At 38.7% G+C, this 18,608-nt stretch overlaps 1 protein-coding gene across 2 annotated transcripts in view; it reads right to left on the reverse strand.

Moving 5' to 3' along the window:
* Window positions 1–469: 469 nt before the first annotated feature.
* Window positions 470–18,608, reverse strand: part of CASTOR2 (cytosolic arginine sensor for mTORC1 subunit 2) — a 165,020-nt gene continuing 146,881 nt past the window's right edge. For both annotated transcript variants that reach the window (XM_056556442.1, XM_056556443.1), the window contains 4 exons: window positions 14,295–14,405; window positions 13,644–13,726; window positions 11,595–11,689; window positions 470–5,844 (listed from right to left, as the gene is read on the reverse strand). In XM_056556442.1, coding sequence (XP_056412417.1) covers window positions 5,779–5,844; window positions 11,595–11,689; window positions 13,644–13,726; window positions 14,295–14,405 — 355 coding nt within the window. In that variant the 3' untranslated portion in view covers window positions 470–5,778. The remainder of the gene's footprint in view (window positions 5,845–11,594; window positions 11,690–13,643; window positions 13,727–14,294; window positions 14,406–18,608) is intronic.

The raw sequence follows: 18,608 nt of genomic DNA on the forward strand, positions 1-18,608 counted from the left end.
AATATTATTCTTTGGATAGTTATTACAGAAACCCTGAAGACATGGTTATATCTAAGCATTGTACTGTTTCATTAACAAGCTGTAAAAGGGAGCAGGGCTAAGGATAAGCATTCTTACAGTTTTGGATAGAACAAGGGACCAGTGCATTTGAAAAAACCCTAAGAAACTTAAGTGACCTATAATATGGGTCGGTGGCTCTAAGAAAAATGCATTTTTGAACTTTGAGGTGAGGTTTTTATTACACTATAATATTTTGAAGAAATGAAGAAAAATCCAGCTCAGATGCAGATCAAAAATGTGCAGGTTTATTTCACATCACGCCCAGAAACAACAGGTACAAGTCGGAAGTGACGCGTTTCGGCCAGGTGCTGGCCTTAGTCATATGACTAAGGCCAGCACCTGGCCGAAACGCGTCACTTCCGACTTGTACCTGTTGTTTCTGGGCGTGATGTGAAATAAACCTGCACATTTTTGATCTGCATCTGAGCTGGATTTTTCTTCATTTCTTCATTGTGCTTGTGTGCCAGTCCGCACTCTTTGCCGTGCTCAGTATCCGGACCAGGGGTGAGCTAGCTTTTGCTTTCAAAATTCACTATAATATTTTGGATTATTACTTAGTGCACAAACTAGAAAATAAATAACCTTCAGTATCGGTCTGGATTGTTGGATGATAGATACTGTTGGGAGACACATCACTTAGGCCAATTATTAACTCCAGTACTGCTGGTGGGAAGAGGGGAGCTCTTAAGAGTAGATGGCTTACCTCTTGGGTTTAATATCATAAAATAAAAAAGGCATCACCTTTAAGGAAGAAACACACATCACACACACTCTGAATCAACAAATGGCCTGAGTGCAATGTTTACAAGAATAAAAGCTATCAATGTTTTCATTCCATTAAGGCTCAAAATGGTTGCTGCCAAATTCAAGTAATCCTTTTTTCATGGTCCTTCAAGACAGCAATACTAGATGAAAATAAACTACTTGCTGGTGTACACACAATACAAAGAATTCCTCACCAGACCCTACACACATTTTCTAAGAGCAAGTCTTTGGCAGAGCAGGAATATATGCCAAGGTGAAATGCTAAGAACTCTCAGCTAACTATGCTCATCGGAGAACTGGACTGTCTTTCTAACAGATTTGATAGCTATTTCTCTAATCCATTTAAAGCGCAGCTGTCACTTAAATAAAACAATGCCAAACCAATCTATGGGTCAATACCAGTAAGTCAATTCACTAGCAACTAGGGACACTCTAAGCAAAGTCATTGGATCAAATACATCAATAAACTTGATTCTCAAGAATACCAATAAATTTAAGCAATTGGACTGACTAGTCATTAAACTAACTGAATTGAATGTTGTCAACAGAAGTAACAGGAGTAAAGAAACAGCTGCAGGGTAACTAGTGATTTAAGAGACCTTCTAAACTAAAACCCAAGATGCCTTATTCATTATTCATTGACTGCGAGATATGCTACAAAGTGTAAACAACAGTTTTGAGATTCCAAGACATTTCAGACTGTAGGAAAACCATTTCTGAAGTTCTCCTATGTAATAGAAAATCTACTCTTCCATTGTCAGGTCATGTTAAATCAAGTATGTTCAGCTTTAGGAATTTCCTGATACTTTCCAAATATATGGTAACGTTAAGATGTCTATTAAAAGTATATTAAACCAACAGAGAAAACAAGTTTTTTGTTTGTTTTTTTAAACAAAAACAAACGTGTAGGGGCATTTTGAACCAGGATTTATCTTTGGTTCTACAAAAACTTATGATACATCTTCAGTACAGTTATTTTTAGTGTAAGGCCACATGGGAAACATTCTTGTCCTCAATACACTTCACTATAGCCTATGCAGGTTGACTACATGGTCACAACATGACCCAGATTGTCAGATAAGGGTGCAAGGTGCAACTTTATATACCAGATCAGAACAAACTTTTAACAATAACAGGTTTTACGTAGCACCTACAGCATCCCTTGTACAGCGCTATTGATATCCTAGCTGGTATTCGTCACTAACGATTGCTTATAAATGCTCTTTTGTACAAGGCAGTTTTTAGAAAAATCCCCTTCTGTGCATTAGTGGTAATTAAAAAATGGATATTTATTTTGATCAGACCCTAGGATTAAAAAATTGTCTACTCTGCTCTTTACATCTGCTAAATGCAGTTCTGAGTACGAGCAAATATCAAACAGATATTAGGACTAAGACTTGCAAAATTAAAATAAATAAAATAAACAGTGTAGCAAAAAGAGTCAACGGACGCAACAAACAAATATTTCTTCTGTTGTTTTAGCCAAATCCTGTTCTCTTCAGGCACTTTTCCTTAAGTGGCTCTAGGGCTGAGGAGAGGAGCAGTACGTTTGATGTAGAATATTCAAATCCATAATGTTACTGTGCTCACTGCAGAACCAAGTTAAAGTTGGCCACTCTCCTAGTAGCCAAACAGAATGGTTAGGCAGACACCTCCAATAAAAGTATATATAAGATTCACTTATGAATTCTGGGTCAACCACCTAAGTCTATTTGCCTTAGTACAAAAACTTACTGTAACTGTTGGAAGTTTTATCATAGCGATTATATAAATGCTTTGAAAAAAGATCATATTTGATCAGTTCTTGCAGGGCATCATGCACACTTCTAGGTGAGAATAACTAGGACAGCATTGCCTCATAGCACCATGGTGACAAATAGAGTGTGTGTTGCATTATAGGTTCCATGCACACACCTATGCTGTGTGCATGATGATTTAGGCTAGGGCCGCATTGTATTTTTGGCTGCAACACAGTTCGCAAGGCCAAGATTATTGTGTTTTGCTGCAGAATAAGGGGCATCCTCTACGCCTATAGGAAAAAAGATTTTTACACCAGCACAGATGGGGGTTCTTTACTGTAAGAGCAGTGAGACTATGGAACTCTCTGCCAGAGAAAGCAGTCATGATGAACTAAAAAAAAAAGTTCAAAAGGGGCCTGGATGCATTTATGGAGAGTAGTAATATTAATGGTTAAAGTCACTAGATTCTGGAGGTAGGACATCGATCCAGAGATTTTTTTCAATTGCCAGAAAGGAATTTCCTCCTTAAAATTTGGCTTATATCTCCTGTGGCTTTTGCCTTCTTCTGGATTAACGCTATAGGGTAAAAGGCTGGACTGGATAGCCTTCGTAACTATATGATGTCAGCTAGTGTAAGGGAACAGGGTTGTGCTGCAACCCAACAGTTGAAAGAAATCTATCCAAAATAGACCTCTGGTTTCAGTCACGACCACTTGAAGGCCTATTCACTTTAATTTGCTGTGAGCTTAGGCAGTGTGGCCTGTGTTGTGGCCAAAGTTACTATGTAGCCCTAGTGTTAAGGTCCCTTATTTGTGAAGTTATTAAAACATTTTAGAAAAATGGGAGTGTTTTCTCTATACAGTCTAATGCTATAGTCAAATCCATTTTGTGTATCCAAGAAAATAAATTAATGTTTGCTTATGTTTACTTTTATTATGGAGTGTCTCTATGTGCTGGCAGAAAACTACCGGGGTGTGTGTGTGTGTGGGGGGGGGGGGGGGGGGGTCATGGGATGGTGCCTTTTTACAAGCGTTTGAAAAAAAAAAAAAGTTAATCTGTTTACATACATGAGCCTGTGATCAGTCATGTAATTATTTTTAGTTCCAATCAAAGTTTTTCTGATATGAATTATTATTATTAGCAAATGCTTGCCAGGATATGTCACAAGGAAGATTTCTACCACTTTGCAAAGTCATCGTGATCTGGAAACATTATCAGGATTTTAGTGCCTTCCAATTAATTAACAAAAAAATACATAATTTTGAAAACCTATGAAGGGGGAATAGTGCAGTCTTGAATTTCACGTAGCTAAACTGTCATTAACAGTAACAATGTAGTAAAACTGATGAAGTTGAATGCAATGTCAAATTTACCAGTAAGACCCTGTTCACATCATGCTTTTGTGGGTTCATCCCCAGTATACTCTGGAATACCTTCTAAAAGGTATTCCGATGTACACCGTGGCATACCTGCAGTGCATCCATCCACTGACTTTAATAGACTAAACATGGTCTACTAGTGACTATGTTTTTTTTTTTTTTTTTTTTTTTAAACATACAAGTAATGTGAATGGGGTCTAAGAATTATGTTTAAGAAATTTAACCTTGACCTAATTCGCTCATCAATAGGTGATAAGCCTTGGAAAAACAAATATTTTCACAAATTTGTAATATTTCTAGAAATGAAGTGCAAATTTCTGATGAATGCCATTGCGGTGGATTGTGTATAAGTGTATATATCTAAAATTTACCATAGCCTCCCCCCCCCCTAAAAGAGGCAGCCATTTTGTGGTTGAACTAACAGGGATCAGTCTGTTTTTGTAATAGTTCATTGACAAACTCAAAAGTTGAAATGAATCCATGTTAAAATAATGTCTGCCACTATAGGTGGGAGGTAAGGATTTACTTTCGCATACCTCACACATGACTTGGAAAATAGTATTAGTATAAACAAACAAATTTAATCCTACCATAGAAAAAAAAACAACAAAAAAAAAAAAACATAATTTCTACAACAATTTAGCACTCAATTGATTCAATCTCTAGTACAGTAGCTCCCTATATGGCATAATAGCTTAGATGTAGAAAACCCCACAAGATAAAACTGACAGTATTTCAAGGTTAGTCTATAATCTGTAGTGTAACAGTGAAGGTTTAGGACTAAAAACCAAACTCTAAGAGTAAAGATCCACTCGGGACATGCAGCAGATTTCACCTTTCACTCAAGGATTAAATGAAGTCCGTATATGAACCACTAGCTCATGACGTGCCAATATGACATTTTTGTTTACTATGAAGCACTTTTTTTTTTTTTTTTGCCTTTGAGGCAGCTTTGAAAGCAAGGCTAAAGAGATGATGTTATTTGCATGATCGGGGTGGACATGGTTTACTAATTAAAAACCTCCAAAAAGCTTTTTTTTTTTGGCTAGAAGAGTCACTAGAAAACAAACAAAAACACAACAATAACACAGTTCACCATGCATAGAAATAAAAGGGGCTAAAGCAGAATCAAGGTGCAGAGAACTATACAAAGCTGCCAACACTCCCTCTTTCATCTCTACATGAAAACTGCAGTGAGATCAGTTGACGGAGATCACAGGCTCCAACCAACAAACTTCAATCCGTGTCCCAGGCAGGAGCAGCCTACAATCTATTGCTCTGAGGAACTGACAAGGATAAGAAGCGCAAGACTATTCAATATGTAGTACTAGTTGTGGTATTACAATCTTTATGAGAGACGTGTGAAGTAGAGTAGATGAATACAGTGCAATATTTTTTACCATTTTTTTTCATGTTCATTCGTTTTTTAAGCTTGTAAAACTTTCCACACAGACTCTTCCGAATGAATTTTTCACACTTATCTATAAGGTGCAGATCATAGGTCTACAGCCAGGGCTTCACTGCATTTCGGTAATAACTAATTGCAACTGTGCAATGATTTTTTTTTCCTTTTTTTTTAAACTTTTTCCTCTTTTTTTTCTGTTTTTCTTTCTTTTTTTTTTTTCATATCAAGTTAGCAGGAACGTTACAGATCACTTAGGAAACTAACATAAGAGAAACCATAGGTGAATAAAAGAAAACAAAAACTTGCTGGAGAATTTCACATACATCTCCATTTCAGTGTCTCTCTTCCTTCATGGCACCTCTTGAGATTCAGCTTGTTTCAAAATACTGCACAGATAATAAAAAGAAGCTAGCCACCAGCCAGAAGACGTCTAATGCTTTTCTGCTTGGCTGACTTGAAGAGCATTAATGACACCATTGATGTTTTCTTCTGGTACCTGCAAAGATCAAACAGAATATGAAGAAGAAATCTGCTGTTCTAACATGCCAGTAAATAAGAATAAATAAGGTAATCGATAGCATTTCATTAGCACTGCAGAGAAGATCAGCAAACAGCTATGTAAACAACTTTGGTGGAACTCAGAAAACGTGCCAACTGTCTGGTCCATTTCCTAACACTTCATACCACAATAGCAAAATGATATGACCAATGAAATGTTTTGTAGAGGAATACATAAATCTAATTTTTTAGTAATAAGAAAAAAATGTTAAACTACTTTCATACTTTCAGAGTTACTGACCCTGTTAGTTAGGTTAGGCCTCATTTGTGTAACATTTTTTTTACCAATATCAGTCATTGATCAATCGTAGTGCACTATTGACCATGTTTGGTCTGTTTCAAGAACATATGCATTTTATTTGCAGGACACAAAAGGAGCAATATAATACTCTGTGTCTCACAAATAAAGTACACAACGGTATACATCAAAAAGTATCCTGACTTGTACTGGTGTAAAAATTCTGAAATGTGATTCAAATGAGACCTTAGGGTATTCTCTTAGGGTATTGGGTAGTCTGTCATTTGGCTTTTAGGGCTGTTTTCTGATGCTCCTATGGTTTTCCACGATCAGGAATTTGTTCAGTGCATTTCTGTCCTGTGTGAATATACACAAAGTGGCAAGCATAGTGTGGTTTTCTCCACCCCTGTGTAACATCTCCTTATCCTTTTGGGTAGTAGTGGTCTGATTTTCATTCACTTTTTTTAATTACTGTTTGGCTATATGACCCCTTCTACAGCTTTATTGCCCATACACATACTTGATTTTTTATAGAATCTAAACAATTTGTCTCGTATCTTTCAATATCTTATTGTCTGTCTTTAGAGCAGTGCTCTCTGTATAAAAGTATACCAAATTGTCTCTCTAGTGCCCCCCCCCATTGCTTAGCTTTCATGTTTTTGTGTTAACAGAGCAGTTTAAGAAACAACTGCTAAGCTGTGATTGGTTGCTATAATTTTTTCTTATCTCCCCCCATTGTCTTTACATACTTGTAAGTAAATTTCTCCTATTGGGATGCAATGATAAGCACCCAATATGTAAAAAATGTAGAACAATTAAAAAATAGGGTTTTCTTGGTCTTTCTCTCTTTCTACTTGCTTTGCCTCATTCTTTTCTCCCCTATTCCTTTTCTTTCTCTCTCTTTTTTGCTCTAGTGATTATACTCGTTGTTCATCCATGCCCTTTTCTTGAACGGTCATTCTCTTGTCTACATGGCTACTTACTTATAATTTTTTGAAGTATGGCCCAGCCACTTGTTTTTTTCTGCACCTGTGCCTTACCATGTGGCCGGCATATTGCATTTGCCAGTTGTTATTTCCCTTGATTGTTTATTATGCTATTCTTATTTCCATGATATTGCTCTTGTATCTTCTTTTGATTTATGATGTTGAAAAATTGGCGTATTTCTATCTTATGTCATGGCGCATTTGTCAGACCGAACAGGTCATTGTGTCCTGTACATATTTCTCCACATTTATTGTTCTAATTTTTATTATTCTGTTCTGAATAAATATCTTTTGAAATTTTAAATAAAATAAAAAGATAGTATGTAACCAAATACCAAATTCAACCTACACTAGCAACCAGTGAATATGTTCAACATGTGTGATTGGCTGGTAGATCAAGAGATCCAGCCAATCAGCATGGTGACTTCACTGGCTAAACCCCTGTATTCCTGAAGTGCATGCATGGATGCTGGCTTTCTTGTAGTGCCACTTTACATTATTATGTAGTACTATATTGTCCTATACTGCCCTTCACCAGTGCCAGGATGAGCAGCTCCTTTGAACACCAGGTGAGGGCAGCTCCATTATGTTTTTCTGGGACACTGTGTGTACTGTACAGGACCCTTAAGAATGTCCTGTCCTCTACATAAAAAGTAATGTACAGCTTCAAGCATCTATTTCTAATTTTAATATGTAAAGAATTGATAGTAAATAATTTTTCTCTGTATGTTTATTTCTATGTATGTTCAGACTCCAGAGAACTAGCTGACTTCCCCCTGGACAGGAATGTTTAACTATTTCAGCCCTTCAATATTGTGTGAGAGAGGTATTAATGTGTTGGGTAGCAGAGTAAATGTACGATCTGACTTTACATTTTAGCCAGTTAATTCGCTGTGGGGCCTGGTTAATCACTATGTGTGAGTGAGGGAAGAAGAACATACAGGCTTTATCCTGACCACATTTATACCATACCTGCCTATTTTCCCTTAATGTCCGGGAGAATGGCAAATCTCCTGAACAACATTTGAAATATACTCACCTCTCCCTGTTCCAGCAGTCCTCAATATTCAGAGGCACTGCTCCAGGCAGTGTCTATCTTTACATCTGGGATAGTTTTGGTCTGGAGTTTGTATTTTTGAGATGGTTTGATTGTTGGTCTGTACTTAGGGCAAGTCTGATCTGTGATCAGTTCAAGGACTCTAGGGAGTTTGTATTTATTTAGGGGGTCAGGTTTGAATATTTATTTCAAGGATCAGGAATCTGTTTTTTTATTGGGTCTAGGATATATATTGCTAAAGAAGCCTGCTCCTGTGGCTGTATTTGGTTAGGGGGTCTGGTTTGGCATTCAGTCTTATTTTTGTGGTGTTGGAAGAGTCACATGCATAATACAGTATTCAAAGAAAGTTGGCTGGGGAAGAAACCCATGTAAATGAGGGAGGATTCAATTTAAAACTTCTGCATTGTAGCCCTCAAAGTAGCCTAAAGACTTGATAGAGCAACTTCAAATGCTTTCTACAGAGGCATCAAAAATGAATAAGCACAGCGGACAGAGGTTCGGGTCACTGCCCTGGGCCTATTTAAAGTGACCCTGGCCCAGTTCAAATACATTTTGACAAGACATGTCAAAAGTTGTGATCAGTTTGGGTCTCCATGCTGAGATCCCCACCAATCATTAGAATCAGAATCCCGATTTAATAGACAGTTCCAAAAACTTTTAATAAAGCTGCAGGATGGAGATCACTGCGAGCTGCGGGGTGAAGTGCATTACCACATGTCTCTGCATTAAGAAACCTGACCAATGAAAACTTTTCTATATGTCAAAAGTTTTTTTTTTTTTTATCACAGGGATACCCCCCAGCAAGTACCAGGGAGACATGCTGTGTCAGCCCTTAAATGAGCATATGTGTATGTAAACAAATGATTTCACCAAGTAAACACAAGAGGATTCCTTGATTATTTACCAATGTTCAGGATGCATAAGGAGCCACAATGGCCCATCCATGCTCTCTAAAGGTGCATTCACACCACGTTTTTGCAATACAGTTCCCGTATCAGGTTTTTGATGAAAAACTGATTCCTTTAAACCTGACTAAACTGTATCAAAACGTGTGTACAAATTTTTACCCATATACAGTTGATAACGTATACGGTTTGAAAAATGATGTCCGGTTGCATCAGTTTTTTAAGAAAAAATGTATACGTTTTAAACTTTTCAATCCTTTTTCAAATAAAGTTTCACTTGTTTGATTGAAATTCCAAGAAAAAAAACTGCAAAGTAAATAACCATATGATGAAAACCATATGGAACTGTACTCACATACAGTTCTGTACAGTCCCCATCCATTGACTCCCATGTTTTAAAAAAAGTATATGGCTTAATACAGTTTTCACCCGGTCCAAAAAACGTGATAGACTACGGTTTTGGGTAGAGGTAATAAACCGGACAAAACCGTATAAGACGCAAAACGGACTAAACCGGATGATGCATTTGACATACGTTTTACAATGTTACGTCAATGCATACAGTTTTCTATACAGTTCCATACAGTTTTTAACTTGAAACCATATACGCGAACTGTATAGCAAAAACGTGGTGTGCATGCACCCTTATATTGAATTCCAGCAGCTACTCTTCAGGAAGCATAATACAATATTACGGAATAATATTTGTATAATACATCTTGCCACACAATATTTTAAGGGATAATTGAAGGTAAACATTGGGAATTGGCATGTGTCAGACAGCAATAAAAGATCATTTAGAACCTGACCATATTACTAAAAGAACTGTGTAGAAAATCTTTGAAGATACTTGTACCAGAACATAAAAGATTTGCCAAGCATCTGAACTGTAAATGCCATTCTCATCATGTGCTTTGTGATCACAGCTCTGGAGGTAATGAACCAGATTAATTGGTGAAGCGCAGTATCATAATGGAGCCAATCGGCTTTCCCATGTCAGTGTGGAGCTTCACATCTTCTGATATGCATTACATTCAGAAATTTACGTAAAAGGTAATGGGAGTTTTCCATAGCAAGTCATGTATATAATGAGAAGACTTGCCTCATAGCAAATATAATTGGATGTATGTTTTTTAAAAGTGTCAAATTTACAATTATCACATTTCTGAGAAATGTCTGTAAATGCAAATTTTATCATAATACCAATGTGGTTTTATAGGAAAGGTCCAGCAATAACCATTTACTTAACAAACAATGATAATAATTCTATATAAATGACATCCAGTTTCCATACTAAACAATATTTGTATAATTAATCATTGTCTTCACACTTAACAGATGAAAAAAGTACAAATCCTAATGCAATGTTTAAATTGTTTATTTTGGCCTAAGCAGAGATATACACTGGGAGTGGCGTGACGTCATGTCTCCAGACCCAGAAACACAGAGGTTTCCGAGACTGGAGCAGCAGCCCCAAATAGAATGTGAAGTCCCAGCGGCAGTATAGGGGATAAGATGTATTTGGCCAGAATACCCCTTTAATTTAACAAGACAACCCCTTTAAAATTGAACATTTTCCTGTAAAATAATTCCATTTAAAGGAGTAGTTTATTGAAAAGTATCTTCAGTCCGTTGTGCCCGGGCTGCAAAAAAAAAAAAAAAAAAGAAAACAAACTAACTCTGTAGCGCCGCTACAGCTGTTCGGTCCTCCGGTCCAGTCTACTTCCTTCTTCCGTGTGCATGGATCGTCACACTGCGCTCAGCCTATCACAGGCCACAGCGATGTCCCGCCAAGGCCAGTGATAGGCTGTGCACAGTGTGATGATCCGTGTACACGGAAGAAGAAAGAAGACTGGACCACAGGACCGAAAAGCTGTAGCGGTGGTACGGGGCAGGGTGAGATAAAGAGCAAGGTGAGATAAAGTTGGTTTTTTTTGCAGCCTGGGCACAACTGACTGAAGATACTTTTCAATAGACTACTCCTTTTATTAATTTTTATCTCCTAAAGAGGAGCTCTGGCAAAGCCCCCAAAAATGAGATTGCTTTATCATTAAAAAGATAAGGGTACCCTGATAATTGTTTTTTCTTCATACGCCCTTTTGTTCCTGAAATATGTGGGTTTCTACTTTGTCTAACAATTCAGGGAAACAGTCAGATGGGCGTGAATTTAGTTTTAATAATGGGAGTGAATATCAGGTAATAAGTGTAAATATACAGTCAGGGGGTGTGTATTAGGTATACACATCCCGACTGTTTAATTCAACCCATCACCCGATATTCACTAACTTTATAAAATGTAGGTGCCCCCCATCTGACTGATTCCCTGAATCGGCAGACAAATTATAAACCCTCATATCTAAGGACTCAGGAGGGCATATCAAGAAACTGTAAAAAGATGTGTGTTCAGGACACCCTAATCTATTTAATTAAAGTAAAATCTCTTTAAATTCTATAATATCATTAAAACATCCAACATATGATCTAGCAGTGAAATAAACTTACCAGTGCATGATCAAACTTAAAGGTACTGATATAATATGCTGGGATGTCAGCAGCAGCTAAAGGTTCAGAGATTTGGGCAACAATCCCACATTCATCTGAAAAAAGAAAATAATAAAACATTTAATATAAAGATTTCTTTTGTGTTTAATACATGAGATGCATTAAGAACTCCTATTTTGTTTGCTTTTTTTGTGTGTGAGAGCAGACTATAAAGAATACCTTTTATTACATGTAATTAATATACAATTAGGAGCACCTTTCCCCTTCTTATTACTAGATCCTGGTATACTTTCTGATACAATGGCACAGTCTGGCATGTGTCAGTACTGCTAATTAACTTGAAGCCATTGTCCTCAGCTTGCTGCATTCAGCCTTGCTTTATAGCTCTTTTTAATGACTATATACTGACATAATAAAGACAGAGCAAGGCCTATACAGTAAATACACCTCTAGACTTGATGCCCAGTGTACATTATTGACGGTCCATGCTGTATTATCTACATAGGAAAATAAAAAGAAATGCTACAGCACAATGGGACATCCAAACACCGAGCCCAAGGGATTAGGAAGAGTAATTCCTAACTTCATAGACAGCAAGGTTATATTTACTTGTAATAAGTAGACATCTTGGGAAATGTCTATTAGCTACTAGTAATATTTTGAGTGTGCGACCTGTGTGATAACATGATTTTTCTTTTGAATCACACAAACGCAGAATATATCTTTGTTTGTGAGTCCTCTGGTTACACTTGGCTTTTCTTAAAGTGTACTTGTTATTATAAAAGCATATGACATGTCAAAGAGAATCTGACAGCTATTTCACTTGCACTAAACCCAAGCTGGCAAGGGGAGGTGATTTGTGTCTCTTTGTGCTACTGAAGCCCGGGCACTTTAGGAATAACAATATATTAACAAATATATAATAACTCTGCACCTAACCAACAGATTTCAGTAAATGACCCCTCATTTTACAGCTGTTCACCTGCACTATAACCCAGTATACTGGCTTTAGTGCGGGTGAACTAGTTGTCAGATTCTCTTTAAGTGTGTAGAACCCGACTGAGCAGTAAGACAAGTAGGGAGAGAACTGCGCGACAACACGCTTCTTTCTCTGCTCAGTGTCTATGCAAGCTGGACGGTCCCATATACTTAAAGGGGTACTCCATTGCCCCAGGGTCCGGAACATTTAGTTCTGAACGATGGGTGCTGGCTGAGGGGGTCGTGATGTCACGGCCATGCCCCTCACCCATCGTTCGGAGCTAAATGTTCCGGATGCTGGGTTAATGGAGTAACCCTTTAAATTAAGAGTCTGTTCTGGCCACATGACTGTGCTAAGCACGCATTTATCCCACTGACCAATAAAAACTTTTTATATGTCTCTATGACATATTAAAAGTTTTTAAATGGGTACTGTCATTAAACATGATTTTAATATTTGATTCCTTATGCCAAATAAAAAAAATTTGTAATTGGCTTCCATTTAAAAAAAAAAACAAAAAAAAAAACCTTTTATGTTAGTTTTTCTGCTGTATACTTCTGGCCACCAGGGGTCTCCCTTCTTGGCCAGAACACATTCCATCTGGTCAAAATCTCAGATTATGGTCTCCTGCTTGTAATTGCAGGAGACCAAACTCAGGAAGTGATTCTCTGCAATGAGCTTGACAGCTGCAAAGACCATCACTGAAAGCTGCACAGACTAAACGCTGCACAGAGCTTGGGGTCTTCCATGCATCACAGCGCTGCAACAATGTGAGGGCAGAAGTGGTCCCCCAGCAGGGTTTAGTGACATCATGCCTGCTGGGAAACGCCCACTTCCTTCTTCTAAGAGAGATCACTATGCGATCAAGAAGAAAGGCATGATACACAGCTTTTTAAAGCTCTGAAATGTTTTCTAAGGGTGGGAGGGGTGTTAGGAATATTTAGGGAAAACAGCCTGAGTTCGTTTAGAAAAGTTTATTTAGTGACAGGTTCTCTTTAATAATGACAGGTATTCTTTGACTAATAACTATGAAACAACTAATTTATTAGTAGAATTTTTTTTAGACTTACCAAAACCTAGAGGTTGTCCGCCTATACGAACCATCTTCCAAAGTTCGCCCGACGCACTTGTAAACAGCAAATTATTAGGAAACCTAGAAAAACACAAGGCATTAAGTTAGGACAAACTCTGTCCAATTCAACAATCCAAAGAGAAACCCAAATTGTTAAATACATCTATCTGTGACACATTTCTAGAGAAATCAACATTCATTCATGTTTTCCACACTAGTGTAACATTCCCATAGTTTCATTTAAAGGGTGTGTCCAAAATCTCTGGTGTTCATAATTAAGCTAAAAGAAACACAGCTAGCAGACCCACTGGTTCTACACTAGTGGAAGTCTCCTGTGCAAGAGAGGCTTTTGGCATGGTACATATGCTTGGCAGCAGCACTGCCACTGCTGGGGGTTCGTACAGTAGATCACTGGGGGGGGGGGTCAGAGCCCTCCTTGTGTGATATGCTAGAAGAGGATAATAAAGTATCTCAGTAATCTCAGTAACAGTACTTCTAGCAAAACATAGGGAGTAAATTAGTTTTATCCTGGAGTAAAAGTAACTGAAATACGTAGTTCTATTACAAGACAATCAATTGTAATGTACTTTGTGTTGTTATAAACGACACTGCCAATCACATACCAGTTGCAACTTTAATACATGCTCACCTCTGCTGTGTTTGTACATCCATTACCAAAGAAATGTAGCCCTCAATGAGGGAGAAGGAGAAGAAGCGGATATGACCAGATTCCTCACTGCCCACCACCGAATCTTTTACTCTGCAAAACAAATCATCAGTGACATTGTTAAAGTTTGCACATCGTGAATTATACAATGCATATGAAAAGAACCTATTTTCCAAGTCCCACAATCATGTACAATAATCTATGTCATGCCTACAACTTATCTATTACATGAAAATATATATGCTGTCTGTGAAATAGGGGCTGTATTACACAACCCAACTTCCTCCCGGTACGAGAGCTAATTTCCCAGATCAATGTTCATTCACGTAACCTATAAACACAGCTCAGACAGCTGGACAGGGCCACAAGAATAACCAATGGATCATTTATTCATCCCCTTCTTCAGTCATTTGTTTGTCACATGTGCCCTATTACACATGTGATGTGCGGCCAACAATGATTTGTTAAAATCATGAGTTCAGCTGACGAACAAACATTTGCACATTCACAGCTCATTGTTGGCCCTATTGATGCAAAATACAGGACCCCTGTTTGTCACATTCTGATAGCGTACAGATCGCTGATAGCAGCTAGATGGAAGTCTGTAAATATACCTACAACTGCGGATATCATAGAAATGGTTAGCACAAACTGCTTCTACGAGACAACGTATGCTTGGATGAATAACACCGGACAGAAATGCAAAGAATATTGGAGAAGATGGACGAGATTCTTCCCGACTTCAAAATAAATTGTACATCTTTCATGCAATACACCTGTGTTTTTTCTTTTTTTTACATACAATGGTACATGGTGTTACACAACCATTTTTAAGTTCTGTGTGTCTGAGATGAGAGCGGGGAGGACTACGGGATCTGGAGTCAACTTGACCATGTCATCTGGAGCAATCAGGTATGAATAATAATACCTGGGGCTCATGTGCAAAGCCTCTTCCACCATTTATCATTACTCCTTGCTATGCTTAATAGTGCTTGTGTATGATTATTAATACACAACACTTAATAGTGACTTATAATCACTGACTAAATGTATAACTTTACTGAGTGATACTTCCATATTTGTACACAACTATTATATTTCTACCCTTTTATTGTAGTTCTATGTTACTTCTTGTAGGGCCATGAAATTGTAATGGCCTGATTTTCATGTTGTAATATCTTCAAAATCCTCAATAAAAATAATTTAAACCTATTACATGGCCCTGTATGGCTGATAATCGACCAGTGTAATAGGACCCTTAGTCTTTATACTGTACACAGATACAATGGCCCAGCTTTACTATTGTTGTAGGTTTTTAAGAAGCAACAAGATCAAAGCCCTAAAGTAGGTTAAACAATCAGCAACATGTCTTAGCATGACAGTGCCCCTCTGGGCTTACCGTAATGCCAAATAGCAACTGTCAATTTTACTAATGCTGATATACAAACATATGGATCCCTTCAGCTATATTCTAAACTCTAATGGTATGCTTCTCAGAAAAGTCAGATATCCTGTTTCAATGTCCACTTTCTTATGAGGTTATGATGAAAGGTATGGTGCTTATAAAAAATCTAATGGTATAAAAAAAAACTTAAGTAATATTCAACAATCTGACTAAGTTGATTAATAATATACCGTATATACTCGAGTATAGGCCGAGTTTTTCAGCACGATTTTTCGTGCTGAAAACACCCCCCTCGGCTTATACTCGAGTGAACTCCCCCACCCGCAGTGGTCTTCAACCTGCGGACCTCCAGAGGTTTCAAAACTACAACTCCCAGCAAGCCCGGGCAGCCATCGGCTGTCCGGGCTTGCTGGGAGTTGTAGTTTTGAAACCTCCGGAGGTCCGCAGGTTGAAGACCACTGCGGCCTTCAACATCATCCAGCCCCCTCTCACCCCCTTTAGTTCTGAGTACTCACCTCCGCTCGGCGCTGGTCCGGTCCTGCAGGACTGTCCGGTGAGGAGGTGGTCCGGTGGGATAGTGTTCCGGGCTGCTATCTTCACCGGGGAGGCCTCTTCTAAGCGCTTCGGGCCCGGCCTCAGAATAGTCACGTTGCCGTGACAACGACGCAGAGGTGCGTTCATTGCCAACGTAATTCTGCGTCATTGTCAAGGCAACGCCTCTATTCCGGGCCGGAAGCGCGGAGAAGAGGCGCCCCCGGTGAAGATAGCAGCCCGGACCACCTCCTCACCGGACCACCTCCTCACCAGACAGCCCTGCAGGACCGGACCAGCGCCGAGCGGAGGTGAGTACTGTACAGAACTAAAGGGGTGAGAGGGGGCTGGATGATGTTGAAGGCCGCAGTGGTCTTCAACCTGCGGACCTCCGGAGGTTTCAAAACTACAACTCCCAGCAAGCCCGGACAGCCGATGGCTGCCCGGGCTTGCTGGGAGTTGTAGTTTTGAAACCTCTGGAGGTCCGCAGGTTGAAGACCACTGAGGGCGAATGATGAGAAGAGGATGATGAAGGGGGGGGTGTGGGGATGATGAAGGGGGGGTGTGGGATGATAAGGGGATGATGAAGGGGGGATGTGTGGGATGATGACAAGGGGATGATGAAGGGGGGATGTGTGGGATGATAAGGGGATGATGAAGGGGGGATGTGCGGGATGATAAGGGGATGATGAAGGGGGGATGTGTGGGATGATGACAAGGGGATGATGAAGGGGGGATGTGTGGGATGATAAGGGGATGATGAAGGGGGGATGTGTGGGATGATAAGAGGATGATGAAGGGGGGATGTGTGGGATGATGACAAGGGGATGATGATGAGGATGTTAATGACGGGTCTGGATGATGACAGGGGGGGATGAGGTATTTCCCACCCTAGGCTTATACTCGAGTCAATAACTTTTCCTGGGATTTTGGGTTGAAATTAGGGGTCTCGGCTTATACTCGGGTCGGCTTATACTCGAGTATATACGGTAATCATTTTCTGAGAAAAAAAAATTGTGACCACTGGAAATCTATTAGAGCTAACTACAAATCCTTTGCACCTGCCTAAAAATTATTGGACATGTCTTCACTAGCTTTGCTATGAAAGGTATAAACCATTAACCAAAAGTTTACCTTTTAGGACAGTAAGCAAAATAGAAATATTTGCAAAAAAGCAAATAAAAGGACTGATGGAAACAAGATACTCTGGTCTGATTAAACCAAAAATAAAGTTTTGGAGCTACATTCTAAGCAACCAGGCACTGCTTTTCATCTGCCCAATACCATTCTTACAGTGAAACATGGTGGTGGCAGCATCATGCTGTGGGGTATTTTTTTCAGTGGCTGGGAAAGAGAGAGACTGATCAGGGTTGAAGGAAAGCTGATTGGATCCAAGATTACAAACAACAAAGGAGTGGCTTAGGGACAACTCTGTGAATGTCCATGAGTAATCCAGGCAGAGCCCTGACTTGAACCCAATGGAACATCTCTGGAGAGACCTAAAAATGGCTCTCCACTGATGGTTCCCATCCAAACTCACAGGGCATAAGAGTATCTGCGGAGAAGAATGGCAAAAAATCCTCAAATCCAGATGTGCAACCCTGTAGCATCATACCCGTGAAGACTAGAAGATGTAAACTCTGCCAAAGGTGCTTCAACTAAGCAGTGAGTAAAGGGTCTAAATGTGAAAAAAGTGAAAGGTCTGAAAACTTTTCGAATGCACTCTAGATATCCCAATGAATACAAAGAGGCAGTAGTCCAAACTATTCTGTATTCCATTGCTATCTTTGTCTAATGGAAATATTTAAGTGTGTGTATAACCATACCGCAATGTTTTTCAGTCCATCCACTCTGCTCATTAGACTGCAAACCTCAATATTTTATAAAATAATTGTCATTTATTGTCATTAAGTGCCTTCTGCCGCTTTCCGGGAGAAAACAAGCTTATAAGCTTTTTTATTAGACAATTTACTTGTTACATTTCTGGCTGTCATTTTCCTTTTTGTAGTTGCTTCAGTATAACTTGGCAGGTAGCCAATCCCTTTATAAGTTAATTTTTGAAAACATTTTAACAGTTCTAAAGCTACAAAAGAAAAAACTAAAATTGTATTTCTACCTGGGAAGTAGGATTCTGATCTTTAATCTGCCACAACTTAAGTACTTCGGGATCATAACAAAAATTACTTAACACAATTTAATTGTTCATTTGGAACAATAAGATTGTAATTCTGATCACTTTTCACCCACAAATGTCATTGCTCTTGTATCCACCAATGTACTACTAGTTTATATGTTCTTTTTTGTGTATGAAACAAAGAATACACAATACTGAAGTTTATTGTTAAAGGGATATTCACATG

This window comes from Hyla sarda, chromosome 2 (assembly GCF_029499605.1).
Source record: "Hyla sarda isolate aHylSar1 chromosome 2, aHylSar1.hap1, whole genome shotgun sequence".
In the NCBI taxonomy this organism is placed as follows: domain Eukaryota; kingdom Metazoa; phylum Chordata; class Amphibia; order Anura; family Hylidae; genus Hyla; species Hyla sarda.